The sequence below is a fragment of the Coloeus monedula genome (assembly GCF_965178545.1).
Source record: "Coloeus monedula genome assembly, chromosome: 11".
NCBI lineage: Eukaryota > Metazoa > Chordata > Aves > Passeriformes > Corvidae > Coloeus > Coloeus monedula.
The window spans coordinates 14090329-14106194 of NC_138791.1; the positions used below are offsets into that span (position 1 = coordinate 14090329).

Consider the following 15866-nt stretch of genomic DNA (forward strand, 5'->3'; position numbering starts at 1 on the left):
TCAAGCACTCCTTGCTTTAGTAAAAAGGAAATTTATTTCACTCTTCACCCCATATATTCTCTCTCTACATATAAATACTGTATATCCAGTACAAGGCACATACAGACAAAACCAAAGGAAGACCACTACCATTCTAGGCACTTGTGTAGTACTTAGTCCATCTCCACCACAGTGTACTAGAGGTCAGGTGAATGCAAACAACAGGTAACAACAGGCTGAGGAGCGAGTCCAGGCAGGTAGGGTTGTGTTGGGATGTAACTGCAGCGCTCATAAAATATACCCATTGCTGCATGCATGGACTGGACTGCTATGCCACATTTACCCTTCTGTGTCAGGCTACCCGCTCCGCAAGCAGCCGACCCAAAGTTGCTGTTACATTCCTCGGTCAAAGTTAGTGAAGCGAGGGCAACCCGGGTAAAATCCCAGTAGGAAACATGGCACTGAGAGGGCATGCACGGAATATGACAGGAGTGACTCGCTTCATTCAGTTTAGTCACATACCTCTTTCCCCTGCCAGGATCATCCAAGATTGAATGAACAGTAGAAAAACAGGGAGGAAATTTAAATATGTAATCAGGCATTAGTTGGGTTTTGTGGATTGCTGTGTATTATCAATAAGTAAAACTATACTGCATATTTAATACACACTGGAATGATTTTTAGGTGATTGTGAAATTATTTATCAAATGCTCTTAATGCAAAATATTGTGAGTATATCTATATATATACATGAATGGGAAGGAAAGAGAAAATAGTGAATGAGTGCTACAATACCTACAGTCATAAACAATAACTGTTCACTCCGAATTTTAAAATTAACTTCTCAATACGCATTCAAGAGCACCAGACTTACAGAGAACTCAGGGCTCAATCCTGCAAGTACTTACAGGGGTATGCAACATCACCTGCTCAGACGGAAGTGTCCTGAAGCGCTGAGAGCAGGATTACAGCCAGCCATGCCAGCTGCCTGTGGGATCAAGTGTTTCCAGGATCAAACCTCACAATTTTCTGGTGTATATTTGACTATGACATGGTTTCAGTGGTTTTAAAACACAAATCTTTCTGTTAAGGTGCTTTGAAGAGTTAAAAGTGGTTGTATTAGGCGTTAGATAACCCAGACAATGAGTAACAGAGCACAGTTCATCCTAACTTCTGTGACTAGTAATTGAGGTATTCCCAGTAAGTCAAGGCAGAAGAGGCCAACAGAAAACCAGGTGAATTAATCGTGTACTGAAGGGGCCCAGGGAAATCCCTGCAAACAACCTGAATGCTCAGAAAGGGCAGAAAGGAGAATTGTTCTGTTTTGTTGCAGTTTTCCTTGCTCCCCTCTGGACAGCAGGAGCGGAAGCTGAAACAGGGACCCTGCTCATGCTGGCTGGAGGCACACACAAAGAGGTCATGATTTGGAAATACAACCTTTCTGGAAAGTGGACAGGCTTGCTCTTGCATGTAGTTGGTGGTGAATATTTTGGCCAGATTCAGCTCCTGCTGGCACTGTCAGAAACGCCACAGACTGACATCGAGGAGAGCACAACTCAATTAATTCCTCCTTTAGCCCTCCTTCCCCTCTGAAAACATATTCCTCCTGAAGTGCCTTCATCATACTTGAGCATCATTATTTATAAATACTTTCAACTTTTGAAAAAGATAACCCAGCACCAGTTGGGAAGACATCACGCAAATATACAAAGCTCCCACCAGATCCTGTGGAAGACCTGCAGGACACAACCTCACCAGGGACGCTGCTCACCTCTGCATGGTGCTCTTCATTTTGCTGTAGGACTTCAATTACCAACTCTGCCAGACGTATTGTATCTTCTAACTTTTTAGCTGGTGTGACTAACCGGCCTACATTCTCTGTAGTACAAGAACTCGAGTTAAAAGGAAGGCAGGGTGAAAAGCTAGATGTACAGTAAGTTATTTGAGAGGTTAAAAAAAAAAAAAAAATCCCATAATATTCTACAGCTTTAAAGATCTTTTCATGCATATGTTAAATGCTTATATAATTAGTACTGAGCAAACCAGAAAGCCACATTCATTATTATACTATGAAAATGCAGTGCTCCAGCTCCAAATTCCACAATACTGTCAAAGTTGGTTTGCTTAATGGTGGCACTTTATTAGCTCAAATAAGAACATCACATTCCCTAAAGACAGCATCTGGCCACTCATATATGAATGTGTATCCTTCGACAGAGATGATGCTATTACAGGAATCACGTCTATATTATTTAAAAATTCTTTTAAGAAGATCAATTCAAACAAATCTGTCTGCACTTGTAATAAATTGTCAGACTCAAGCAATTTAAATGTCACCTGCTACTAAAAGCAAAACTCGCAGGTCTGCCTTGCTCCAGGATTTAACTCCACAAGGGTCAGGAGCTATGCATGCTGGAGGGAGTGGAAACTGGTAAATCCCACGCTCATAGGTAAGATTTATATGGGAAAAGAGATGCAATTTTACAACAAAAACCCCACAAAACAAACCAAAGAGTTTAAATCCTGGAGCTTGGTGTTCAGCTATGTTATTTTGTAGTGTTTTCTGAAAACTATAAAAAATAATTAATTCTATTCTTCCAGGTAATTTATATTATTAATAACACATTAAAAATACGAGGTGCTAACAATAAGGAACATTTAGACCATTTCACTAGAAATAATGTAGAGGTAAAGAAAATAATCACATTTTCCTTGAACCACAGCTTCTGCAGAGCTGACCACAGACATGTCTCTCTGGTTCACACCCCGGTCCAGTCCCAGCTCTTCAGAGTAGCGAGGGCGAAGAGGGGCATTTCACTACACAGACAGTTCATACCTCTGCATCCACAGGTATTTTGGCCTCTCCATGGTATCAAACAGCAGCTTACTGCCCTGGTGTGTGCAAAATCTCCCTGTGATGGTTGTTTGGAGCAGGAGTGGAGTGGGAGAGCTGCCTCCATGGGATCCACATGCCAACAGGCCAGGTACTGACAGGGCATCTCACTCCAGCCTTCCACATACCTGTTTTTTTCCTAGTGTGTAGGTCTTGTTTACTGCTGGGACAGAAACTTGTGGTTGCATGCTTGACCAGGCCACCCAGGGAGAAATCCCTGCCTTGCTGAAGACTCAGGGAGCTTCCAGGACTTCATTCTCCACCTCAAAGTCTTGCTAGCCCCTAGTTTTCCCTGAATATCTGTTTACAGGTAACACATTTCCCATGAAAAGGAAAGCCATATGTTCCATGACAGTCACATTTGGGAAGTCCCAAATGTGGCTGGTTTTTGGAGGAGCTCAGCAAGCTGAAGTCTGGCACTATAGGGGCTCAGCTTGGCTGAGAGATGGTAAAGCACCATGCAAATGAACTCTACCATTTTACTGATTTATGGCTCAGATAAGGGCCTTGGTTGTTTCTTCTCCAGTTTTCCTGCTGTTTCTTGTATCACTGGAAACAAAAAAAAAATATCAAGATTCCCCCTAATATAATTTATTGAGCAAATACTGAAATTGGAGATCTCCTGGTTAACTCCTCAGTCTTTGTCCTATTCTATCCAGCACCTCAATGGCTACAAGAAGTAGAAACCACTTCTTTTGCAAAAGGAGCCCAAAGACAGGTCCCTTAGTAAGATCTGGTTGTTTCTGCACCTCCGAAGCCAAGGGGAAGCTTTTCCATTGATCAGAGCAGCATCAGGCCCATTCTCATTTGCAACATTGATCTGCTCTCAAATATAACTAAAAGACAAAAGTGTTAATAAGAACAACTGCTCAAAGATGCTGTCTTTAAAGAAAATATTGATGCTTATACAACTTTGGCAGCCAGCAGATGTCAATCTTAATTTTTTTCCTTCTTATTTTAAATATTTCCCTGGTTAAGTTACTATACATCAGAATATTCTGCTAAGATAGCTGGAGCACTGACAGTTACATGAAACGTATACGATATACTTATCAAACATTTCATCCAACATCATGTAAAGCTCATACATATTTATAGTTTCCATGCAAAATGTTATGCAACAACAATGTTATTTTGTGCTGACGTTGATATTTGAAAATGTTGCATATGTCAGACATTGCTAGACAAAAAAATGTGGACATTTTGAAATAAATGCTACCTCTAAATCTCTAAAACCTACCACGTCACACTAGGTGTTTTGTATAAAGCTGCATATGAAGACTAGCTTTCTACTGCTACACAAGCGGCTGCTAGACTAGAAAACCACTGAATAAAAGAAAGGAAGACTATTACAGTACTTGGCGGCTGTTTGGCCATGCCTTTGAGCATATGATCTATCATATTAGTCTGCGTTTGAGGAGATGATGGTGGCCCAGCCGGCGGCTTAGGCTTGGGCGGACGGGCTGGTTGTGCATGACGGAGAGAGACGCCAAAAGTAAAGAGACAACTGACTTAGAAACAGTGACAAAAAGATGGAAACTTCGAAAGGAACATAAGCAGAAATGATCAGATACAAATGGAATAAGCTGCTGGGTTTTTGCTTATCAGTATTTGAGGTATTACATGGTAATGACACCATTTGACAATATGTATTCTAGAAGTCAGCAGATTCGAACATCCTACGGTACTGTGCAACCAGAAAGCTAAAAATTCAATGCAAGTATGAAACTGCACTTTGTGCAGTCACATGAGGAGACTGAGATGGGTTAATTCAGTTAAAACTCTGGAATTCAGAAAAGGTGAATTAAAAAACACGACTTGAAGTCAGCTCCCCAATGTTTAGGTACGTTTAGCAATAGAATAATGAGCCATAGGAATTAATTGCTTTGCAAATATCAATTACACATTTTAGAATTAAACGTCACTGTTGGTTAAAGGGAGCTATAAAATATTCTTGTGCAATTTAAACATGTAAAAAAATCTGTCACTTAAAAATGTGTGGTTCCTGATCGTTTCCAGCTCATTTAATTATTTTCAACTTGGAATTCTGGTGGCTTTTATATTCTGGGTTGAATCATATATAAAAACTTGCCAGCTCTATCAAATATGTTACTTGCTATTCCAAATGTTAGAATACTGCAATCAGGACTTGACCCATCTGTCATATAGTTTACAATATCAGCATAGGAAAAATTCAAAGAAAATAGCCTTTCCTTTTACATAAACCCAGAGAATAAATTATATACTGTGAATATATTAACACAATAGTTTCTATTCCTTTTAATAACAGTTTTTAGCAGCATTGTGACTATTTTTAATCAGTCATTTGCAAGGAATCTGGCATATTTATCTGGACATTCTACTGCCAAAAGCCCTTGCCATTTTGCTTGCACTTTCCAGCGGGGGAAAAAAAGTCAGTTGGCTTGTGCAAAGGAGATTTCTGATTGCTTTTATTTCTCGCAGAACTGTAACACTTATCAAAGTATAATAAAGAATATTCAAGGAAACCATTAAGGAGTGTGAGTTAGGTTGGTGCCCCTCTCCACACACAGATAGATATACATACATACATAAACACACACACACAATGCACACATGCACGCACATGCACACACATATTTTTAGTCTTTTAAGCTGTGTAATGATTAATTCAGACTCTCAGATTCAAGCTACTGGCTTTTTTTCTTTTCCTGGTTTTCTTACAACAGGAAAAGCAAATCTATTCATTCATCTCTGGAGTAATCCTGATCTTTGTTCAATGTTTACCAAGGGTGACTTTGTCCCAAGAAACAAACCTCAGCCTCAAATGACAAAAATAACTGCTTTTTGGGCATTGGCCTGATGACTTTCAGTCTACTTTAAAACATAAGCAAGACTTCAATTTGGTAACTCACTGATGGCTCCTGAGCTTGACATGTAGGTGTACTAAGAATATTTTACTGCCCATCACTATGGAGGGCAGTTTGTGCCAACGTCTCTGGATGGGAAGGGATGATGGGGAGAGGAAATTGCACATCTCCTCCCACCCACATCTGACAACCACAGGGTGGGAACCCCTCGCCAACCCCTTGTTGGGTGGCGAAGTTGGGAGTATCAGAGAACTCTTCCTAAGAGTGCCAAAGCCAAGGCAAAAATGCATCTGAGTTGCACCCCATTGCACACCTCAGCACTGCAGCCCTCAAGCATCCTTAAATGTAGAGTCCAGCCCCTGTATCCCTAACAGGTACCCATCCAAAAATAGCTCTAGACATCCAGACATCCAGACTCCAGAGCACTGAACGGGCCTGATTAGTGCAAGTGTTTTCTTTCCTAAGGAAAAGTCATTAATAGAGAAGGAGGAGGAGGAACAGGCAAGAGATGCAGCAGCATCTTCACGAGTTGCTAGTGCAGTGCATACAGAACAGCTTGGAGGAGGCTCCCGCTGTGCAGTTGTCAGCACAGTGCCCCAGGGTGGCTCTCACTTCTCTGGGGGGCCTGTGAGAGACCCCTCCAGCACCTTACCCTACTCCTGGCATCCCCCCCCCACCACCCACTCTTGGAAACAAGCTCCCACAAGGCATTGGAGCAGGCTAAGCAACAAACTCTTGATATAATTCTGATCTGGCCCAATCTGCACAAATATTCAGCTCTTTCGCACATTTCATTTGTTCAGATCCAAATGCAAGGCTCTTGCATGATGGCTGCAGAACCACCTGGAGCTGAAGGAGAGGAAGAGTTCTCTCTGTTCCTGTGGGCACGGAACACCCATGAGCCCAAACCCATGCTTTTCTTTGTTGTCTCTTTATTGCAAGAAAATTTAAAAGATTAAGGTCTTGCTAAGGAAAGGGATTAATTTCCTCTGTAAATGTAAATAGAAATGGGGTTGTGACAGCCATGACCTATGAGGCACTAGAATTTACATGCTTCTCTGGGTCCAGGTCTCAGAGACTACACATGAGGTCCCTTTCAGGGGTGGCTCAGCTCCCACTCAGAGACAGGAAGATGTGTGAGTCTGGATAGGTTTTATGGCACCTGCTAGTGATCAGCTGCAGCGTGTGGCAGGTTTTGTTGCACTTTGGCTTTTTTTTTCCCCCTGTCTTTTACCTCTTTAATCCCTTGCTACAGCCAGTTTAGTATCAGAAATGCTCTCGAACTTGCTGCTCATGTGTGTCAGATGGGTAAGATTTAAACATCTTCATCACTGAAATCAGAGCCAGGACCAGCTTCTTACTGCCTGACAAAGTGCTTTCCTGGACAAACTTCTTCTAAAGGTTTTTATGCTTCTGCATGATACTGGCACACAAAATACTTGCAGAAGCTCGAATTACTTGGAAAATTCTGGGTTTGTGCTTGCAAAGAGCTTCAGCCTGCAATAACTGGTATAATGATAAATCTGCTACTTTGAGTATAGATATTGTACACAATTCATTGTGTGTGACTCTTTACAGGCTGGAAGATTTTCAAACTACGTATTTCTCCCTCAGCACCATGATTTCTGCTACATGGGTTACTAAGACATCAGCAACACTAAGAATTACACTTGCAATACTTATATACTATACTTGCAATACACTTACAATAGGAGAAGAATATTACTGACTTTTCATATTTTTAAAAGTGTTGCCACTGATTCAATGATTTCCTTGTAATAATTAAAAATATATGACCCTTCCCAAAGGCTTTAGCATTCAAGTGTTATGTATGCATTCATTTGTGAGCCAATCATTGAAACGATACAAAAAGCTGCTGTTCTCAAGACAACTATAAAGCATAATGGACTTAGCCCAAAGACAAGGCAGAGCAGCCTTTTATTATACTCATAAAATTAATTTGCAGGTGTCTGAAAGGGATTTCAGTGATGATATTTTTTCTCTCAAAGTAAGATATTTCATCTTAAAGGAAAGAAAAAAATCATAGAAATGTGGTTTTTTTTAATTCAGAAAGAAACACTAATTCACCTCAAAAACTCAACATACTGAAGAGAGAACTGCTCTCCTGATTTTCTAATGATTATTGAGCCTAGTGAAGAATTTGTGCCTATCTGAATTGTGTCTCATGCCCCAGGCAGCGAGTTGCTCCGCAGTTGGTGAGAGACTTGTAGACAGATAACATCAGAATGCAGATCTTCTGACTTCTGAAGCTCTTGCAATAACTTTGTACTGCTTTAGACACTGCCTTTGAAAAGGCAAGAGGAAATCTTGAAAGCTGCATAACGATTCTTTGTTAAACACAGCTGAATGCCACTTCAAGGAATGAAACAAATAAAGCAGCACTTCAGCACACATGGATATAGGTTATAGTCATGCCTGAGTGAAAGTATAGGATTTATAAATGACTTCAGCCTCCACTCCTCCAAACAAAGATGGATGTTTTCATATATTTTACATTTGTATTTACTCAAAGAATGCAATTTTATTTTCTCTTTAAGCTTTGTGGTTTATCACAAATGCTAGTGTGAATGCCCAGCAGGGGTTGGGCTGACAAATCACACAGGACCTCTCCTTGCCTTGGACCTGGTTAATTGACAGGCAGCTCAGCTCCTCAGCTGAGTTACAGGTATGTGCACAGAGCTTCCCAGGCTGAGATCCAGAAAGAGAGAAGGCAAGTGACGTAAAGTAAGCATGGGACTGTGACAAGGGCCAGTACAAATGCCTTGGAAAATGCCACTGCTCCTTAACTGCTGTATTGGTCACTGCTGTATTAGTCTAGTCTAAAACCAACCTCTCCTGCACCCACTTTCTCAGTGGAAGATGCCTTCCACACCTGCTGGGGTGAGTGTATGAGCAAGATGCTCCACGGCTGGTGCCAGCTTGGGCTGACTCAGCCCAAGTGCTCAGTCCCTCTCCTGTGGGTGCACTCGGGTCCCCAGCCTGACACAGGCACCTGAGAGATGTTTGCTTCTCTACAGGCACTGCAGCTGCCCCTCGCTGCTCCATGGGCAGCACTGACCTCTGCACTGACTGGGTTCCAGCTTCACACCCATCTGGCACTCACCACTGGGTGTGTTTTCAAGTGAGGTCAAGCTTCCCCAGCAGCCCACCCAGGGAGGACAGTGTGTGCCAGCCATGCAGCATGGCAAGATGTGGTGCCTTGGGAGCCTCCTTCCCTGCACAGGGGATGGAGGAGCTGCTGGAAAAGCAGAAACCTGGCATTTTTAGATAGCCCAAGAGTAGGTGATTTGCCTTGGTGACAGAGCAATAGGACTACAGTGGGTCCCTCTGCTCTCCAGCTACTTTCCATGAGACATCCCACTGCTCTGCCACCCACACCCAGGCACTAAGCACTGAGGTGAGACCTGTCTCCATACCCATGTCTCCTTCACTGCTCAATCTCTGTGCACCAACTCAGCACTACCATGAGAAACCTCTCCTTACAGAGACCAAACCCAAACTCCAATATGAGAATTACTCAGTCTGAAAACTGAAAAAAACACCCAGTCTTACACCAAACATAATCAATTGTCAAACTGACTATTGCCTTGGCTGGCACCACCTCTGAAGCTGCCTGTACCCAACTCCAGCAGTGCAAGGCGGCACTTGTGTTCATGGGATCCCCATGCATAAGGAATGGAGAAGTTATTCTTTTCTAAAATAATTATGTATTCCTGACTTACATAAATAAACAGATAAACATTTATTAAAAGGTTAAAATTATGAATCTGAGTGTTGGTAGCTTTGATTAATAATTAAAGTAAGTAATTTTTAATTCTTTTAGCACAGTTTCCTGTTTAATGTTCTATTTCAATATTTCAATGCAAGGCAAGAGACTACACACCTCTCAGGAGAAAGGACAATCAAAGGGTAACATTTGTGTGTTTAAGAAGAAGTTGTTTTCAGCATCTTATTTTTATTCTTGCTTCTGGCAAAATAAAAAGTCATTCACTTTTGACTCCACTTAAGCTGGGGAACCAGTTTCAAGTAAGTTCTGCTGATGTTGCCTGAAAATTTTTTATTTAAAACAAAGGGAGATTTGTGGGCACAAAGCAATGGAGTCACAATTCCCTGTGCCCTTTCACTTGCTCCAGGCATTGGGAAGAAGCAGGTTATTTTTAAACAAGCTGGGCCATAAGAATGTCCTTCTAAACTGAATTTTTAAACTGCAGGCAGGCGACAGGTTGTTGCAGCAAGCATGATACTCCATGCAGTTATTGTACTTAATGCACAATGGCCTGTGCTCACTCTAATTGTTACAGTTAATGGTAATAATAGGGACTGTTCTATTTGCTTTTGTTTATTTGCACCTTTCATAGATATAAGGAAAAAATATTCTCCATTTTCTAAATATTGATTGTTATTTACAATTAATTTTACCACGATGCAATATATTATGGGCCAAATTTGAGCTGAGGAGGTCTGGGGAAGCCAGAACCTGGAACAGAATCTTGTACTGCTCTTCTAAAGCAATTTCCTGTGCAAACAGCTGAAATCAACCTCATCCTTTCCCCCCCCCCCCCATAAAACAGAACAATCTACTCACAAAAATAAATGAACAGGTCAGGTTTCAAGGACTTTGGAACTAGGACTCTGGGATACAACAGAAACAAGAAGAGGGGCTGCAGAGCTCCACCATCCCTTCTGCAGAGATGTGCACTTGAGCCGAGCCTTTGCCTTGTTACATGTCACCACAGGTTATAAACAAGAGACAAACACGACTTCTGTCCCACCAGATTGTTTGTTACACATTAACAAATAAATAGAAATAAAGAAATAAAGAAAAACCCAGTCCTCCCATCAGGGCAGAAAACAGAAGGCATGAAAACCAAAAATGAACATTAGTTTACTTATAAATGTGTTAGGTGTGGAAAATTAATGGCCAAATCACCAACATTTTTTCACCCAAAATGAGCTGCAGTTCTTTTGAAAAACAAGAAACTTTCTCTTTACAAAGACTAGATTCTTCTCTACAACTGTCTCCTAAGAAGGCAATACATCTCTACAGGGTATTTTTAATCTACGCTCTATTCTATGGAAGGAGGAAAAGGAGATTATGTAGACAGCACAAATTAACTCCTTAAGTATCAATGCATCTCCATTTTCAGCCTGAAGGAGTACATATCTTAAGGAGCTATGAAAAGAAAACAAAATAAATATAACTCAACAGTCCTAACAATTTATAATGCATATACAATTGTTCACCTGCATCCTTTTGATTCTCTATATGAAAGAGAGAAAGCAACAAGGAGAGAAAAGAGAGAAACAAGAACAGATATGCAGGATTAATGAGCAAGTGGACTGCACAGCCCCCCAGTTATGCGTGATATATGACATTTGAAAAGAAGAAAAGTTGCCCCATCTCGCCCCCCACCCCCCCTGAGTGAGAGGTTACCAAAGGAAGCTCCTTTCACGGAGGTGAGAGAAAATGCTGCACAAATAGAAAACCAGAGAGGGAGAGCTCTGAGGACATAGAGGGGGTCTCCAAGTGACAGTGGGGTCGGGGTGTCCCCTCCAGAACTCGGTGCAAAGGAGTAAGTAAAAAAATTGAGGAGGAGAGCAAGTAAAGTGCATCCTTTCGCTGAGAGCTAACAGACAGGAGACATTAAGATCTGACGTACAGAGAAAGGACAGCTTTATACAATCTTATACACAGGATTGGGTAAAGATCTTATATGCAGGCAAAGGGATGGCTTTTTCCAAGTGTCCTTTATCTGACCTCTAGCTCACTTCTCCATGATGTAGCTGCTACCTTTTGATTGTGTACCAGTGACAAGATTGGGGTTACACAGAAGCAAAGTAAAAATGCATTCAGGTCACAGACATAAAGAAGAACTGAAAAAACTTACAGACGGTCTGAGTTTGTCACAAACAGATGGGTTAATTGTCTAACCTGGTTTAGGCTGATAGAAAGTGACTGGACTTCTCACACTGGGTTTCACAGACAAGAAGCAACAGACAAGCCAATGCTAAAAGACTTGAAGCAAGGAGAGTGAGTTGGTTTGGATCTGGACTTTCTTGAGGTAATGAGAACAGAGAGAGTGAGGACAGCATGGAGAGGAGGGTGGTAGGTACTCACGAATGGTTAAATCCATCACTTGAGAGGCCAAGCAGAAGACAGGATGCTCATACATTTCTCTCTTTTTCCCTATAAAAGAGGATTTGGGCATGCAAGAGGCTTAGGTCAGAGGTAAAGAGGTTATAAGCTATAGGTCAGAGGAAAACTTCATATCAGGTTAAAAGGAAAGCCAAAGAGTATTTTGGGATACACACAGGATAAAAAGAAGGAAGGGAAAAAAAAAAAAAAAAAAAAAAAAAAAAGAAGAGGGTTAAAATTTGAGATCTACTGGATTAACCATTCAGCATGCCCATGAGTCACAAGAGAGGCTGTGACCATGACTTTAGAGGTTTGCTCTAAACTGTTTGCAAGAATATAATGATCAAAACATCATGAATAGAGGGAAATAAAATTTCATTGGTTTAAGGCTCCAAGATACTAAGGATTTCAGCCTTCAGTATCTATTTCACAGGTATTTCTTCATAAGCATAGCCTCAAGCACTGCTGCCACTGATTTGGTTCGGCGTTTCTGACAAATGTGCCTTAAACATGTGGCTATACAAATGTCATTCAAAAGCAAGATTTCAAAGCCATGTCTGGCACACAGGAACACGTCTCACCAAGGTAAACTTGTCATTTGCTCTTCTAAGGAAGTATTTGACTATACAGTGGACTATGCTCATGAGAGAAAACCTGATGCATGCAGCTGGTAGATGTTGGGTTGTTCAAATTAACAATCCCAGCATGCTTGGAAATTGGTGTTACAACCACTTTTGTAGAAATAGCATCAAAAAGTGGCTGTGGCCAATCACAGATAAAGGAAGAGAAAAGCAGAGGAGAGCAGATAGTGTGGAATGAACTATTTCTCTGAAAAGGCAGCTGGAAAAAAAACCACGTTTGTTGCTTCAAAGTATTCCCAGACCTAAAAGTCACAGTGCAAAAAGAGAGGGCAGATAATTAACACAACCAAGAAGAATTGAGGCACAAAAGGAAAAGTACACACTAACTGTTCTACTTTGGAAATGAATGCATTTTTACTTACAGATCATAAAGTTTGTTTTTGCATAGATTTATCTGAAAGAAGAGAGCAAATCTTACCAACGAGTTAGTGATACTTATACAGAGAACCTAAGGGAGCCAGGGTAGAAGCATCCATCAACAGAAAAGCTGTTTTTGATTCTCAGTCCTTCTCCATCCTTGTCAAGTATATTTAAACATTGCATTTTACAGAATACACCAATTAAAGTATCCTCTGAAGTTGAGTACTTTGATAAATTGTCTGATAATACAGTGCTTATGAAACCTTTGTTCCTTCTCTATTTTTGTCACTCATTACCAAGTCAAGAGTTGATAGACATCCTTTTAGTGCCCAATTCTTAAGTGTTTCTCACTGGATGCATAACAATGAATTCATTACCACTGGTACACAATTTGCATCATTAGACAGAAAAAAAAAGGAAAAAGAGAGGACATGTCATGTACAGAACCTGGACAATTTGCCGTATAATAACAACCCAATTTTTCATGTAAACAAGAACTAAGAACAAATCAGAGGGAGTTTTAGTTTGTTTGTTTTTTCTCCTCTCAATATTGTCCTATAGGGATACAACAATAATCTTGGCTGTGGGAAAGCTTCACATCACACACAACAGAAACCCAGAGTCTAGAGCAGAACATACCATTCATCTGGAACACACAGGTTTAAGTAATTGGGAACTTGGAAAAAGTTGAGTGGGAGTTTCAAGTTGGGAATAGCAGCCAACAAGGTACCAACATAAACTGATAACATATAAAGAACGACTGAATCATAGAGCTTCAGTAACACATATCCTCCAGCAAACTTTAAAATGTCTTTTTGATGGCTACATGTGTCTCTGGTCACTGATTATTATTCTGCCATAACTTAAAAGGTCAATAATATCAGCTTTGCCAGATTTAGAGTGACAAGAAAGAAATCCGATGCAAGTATGGGATCACTGATCAATGACTGCAATGCAAACTGCAAAGACAATGAAACACTCCCAGAAAAAAAGACATTTTAAATTGGCTACAAATGATTAAACATAGATTAAACAGTTTTTCAGCTTTTTATTTTTCATTTGTCTCCTGAATGTCACAAGCAATTAGCTGCAGTATACCTTCAGCTGCAAAGATGACATCCCAAGTATTTTGCAATTTGTTTTTTTAAACCACGACGAGTCTGAATACTACACCACTGGCCAAATGCACTAATGATCAAAGGAAAAAAAGCCACAGTTCTTTTTAACTGTTTCCTCTCTCTTTTACAGAAAAAGAAACGTTTTGCATAGCTTCCATTCTTAATTGCTTCTGAAGCCAACACCACAAAAATGATTCTGAATCACAAGTTTTATTTACAAGAGAATAAATAGCAAATGAGCTTCTTTTAAAGAGCTCCCAGCCACAGTTGCCACCTAGAAACATAAGAAAAATTTTAATTTCACAAAGAAAGAGCCTTACCTTCAATTTTGGCATACTCTGATAGTCGAGTATAATTGACTAGAGCTGCTTGCTCCAAGCATTTACGGATGACTGTTTTTACCTCCTCTTGAGGGACCGGAGTAACTATGTCTTTCATCAGAACCTTGACACAAGAAAATCTGATTTGTTGTGGCATCAGGCACACAGAACTGCTTTTCTCCAAGCCCAGCACAAACATCCATTCCTATGCTAGTGCTGTGTGGCTCTCAGGGCATGTGTACAATCCACTACAAGGTCACCTTGGTCAGCCTGAGATGTGGGACTGTGCTGTATTATTCCCCTTCTGTATCTACGCTCTATGGCATGTCCTGAAATCTGTTATGAGTTTTTAGGGTATGACATTAAGATCTATCACAATTTGCCCAGTCCCAGGCAATGTTTTGCCCTTCCCAGGCTCTACTGACTGATTTGTGTTTGGGTCTGGGCTTGGCCATACTGCAGGTTAGCAGAGGAAGGATGTTGGAGCAGCAGGAATGCTGGAATGGGGATGGGGAGGGTCATGGTGAGCAGGTTTTATACATCCAGAGGGAACAAGTCTGCCTCAAGATGGGAATTTCACCAGGCAGCAGCCAGGCATTGCTGACAAGGGTCTGTGGTATGGCTCTTTGCAAGGCAGATCCTTCACTCTTATCTGTTAACACAGACACAGGCTGTGCTGCCTTTAGTGGTCAGGCTACACACCTGCCTCTCAGCTGAGGCAGGAGACACCAATCCCACCCAAGCCCCACATTTCAGTGTAAGCTATCATTAATTACATGTCCTATGCAAAGCCAACAGCTTCTCAGGCTTTTCTAGTTGGAAGGATACATGAATACAGGTCATTTTAATGACCCCCTACTATTTCTATGCTTACCCTTTCCAGCAGTGACAGAGTGGCTTTCAGTGCACCCTCTGGACGGCCAAATGGAAAGCAGTACCTAGAAAAAGCACATCATCTTAGCATTAGACCAAGTGCACATGAACAAGCCTTTCCTGAGTGATAAGGATGCTTTCCTAAATATGTCCAAGCAATTCTCTAGTCTCTCTGCCTGGAATAAGCAGTCTTTCTATAGGGTAACTTTCTGAAAGGGTTTGTTGGTGTAGGCACTAAGGCAGCAAAAGAAAATATGGGTTAGTAATAAGCTGATAGTTTTAGCAGTTTCTTAAATCTGGGTGTCACCTGGAGAGTTTTTAGGTCTCCTTGGAGAAAGATAATACCATCTTCTTCTAAAAATGGGGGGGAAAAGCTCCTCTGGAAAGGACATTTACTTCCAGCTGGAGACCTGGCGATGCACCAGGGTACAGGTAATGCACATCACCCATCTGTGTGTGAATGTGCACAACCTGCCTGACCTTACCAGTGTGCTGGGGGCCACTCATCCCTTTTTGGGAGGGTATCAAACCTTTTCCATACTTTGACATCCCTGCAGAAAGCCCTGCCTGTCAATACTGGGGAGAAGATAAAAGAGTAATAACTGAGCAGAGAGGAACAGAGAAGTAAGAGGGTAAGGGATCTTTTGTTGTTATAATTTAGAAAAAATCCACAGCT

General features: G+C 41.1%; 1 protein-coding gene across 7 annotated transcripts in view; it reads right to left on the reverse strand.

Moving 5' to 3' along the window:
* Positions 1–15866, reverse strand: part of CADPS (calcium dependent secretion activator) — a gene marked incomplete at its 5' end in the record, with an annotated part of 209926 nt that overhangs the window by 54344 nt on the left and 139716 nt on the right. For 3 of the 7 annotated variants that reach the window (XM_082288645.1, XM_082288643.1, XM_082288644.1), the window contains 3 exons: positions 1751–1857; positions 14318–14441; positions 15192–15255. In XM_082288645.1, the coding sequence (XP_082144771.1) occupies positions 1751–1857; positions 14318–14441; positions 15192–15255 (295 nt within the window). Of the gene's footprint in view, positions 1–1726; positions 1863–10986; positions 11005–11860; positions 11930–14301; positions 14442–15191; positions 15256–15866 lie in introns of all 7 variants that reach the window. The other 4 variants (XM_082288639.1, XM_082288640.1, XM_082288642.1 and 1 more) reach the window with 4 other exon arrangements.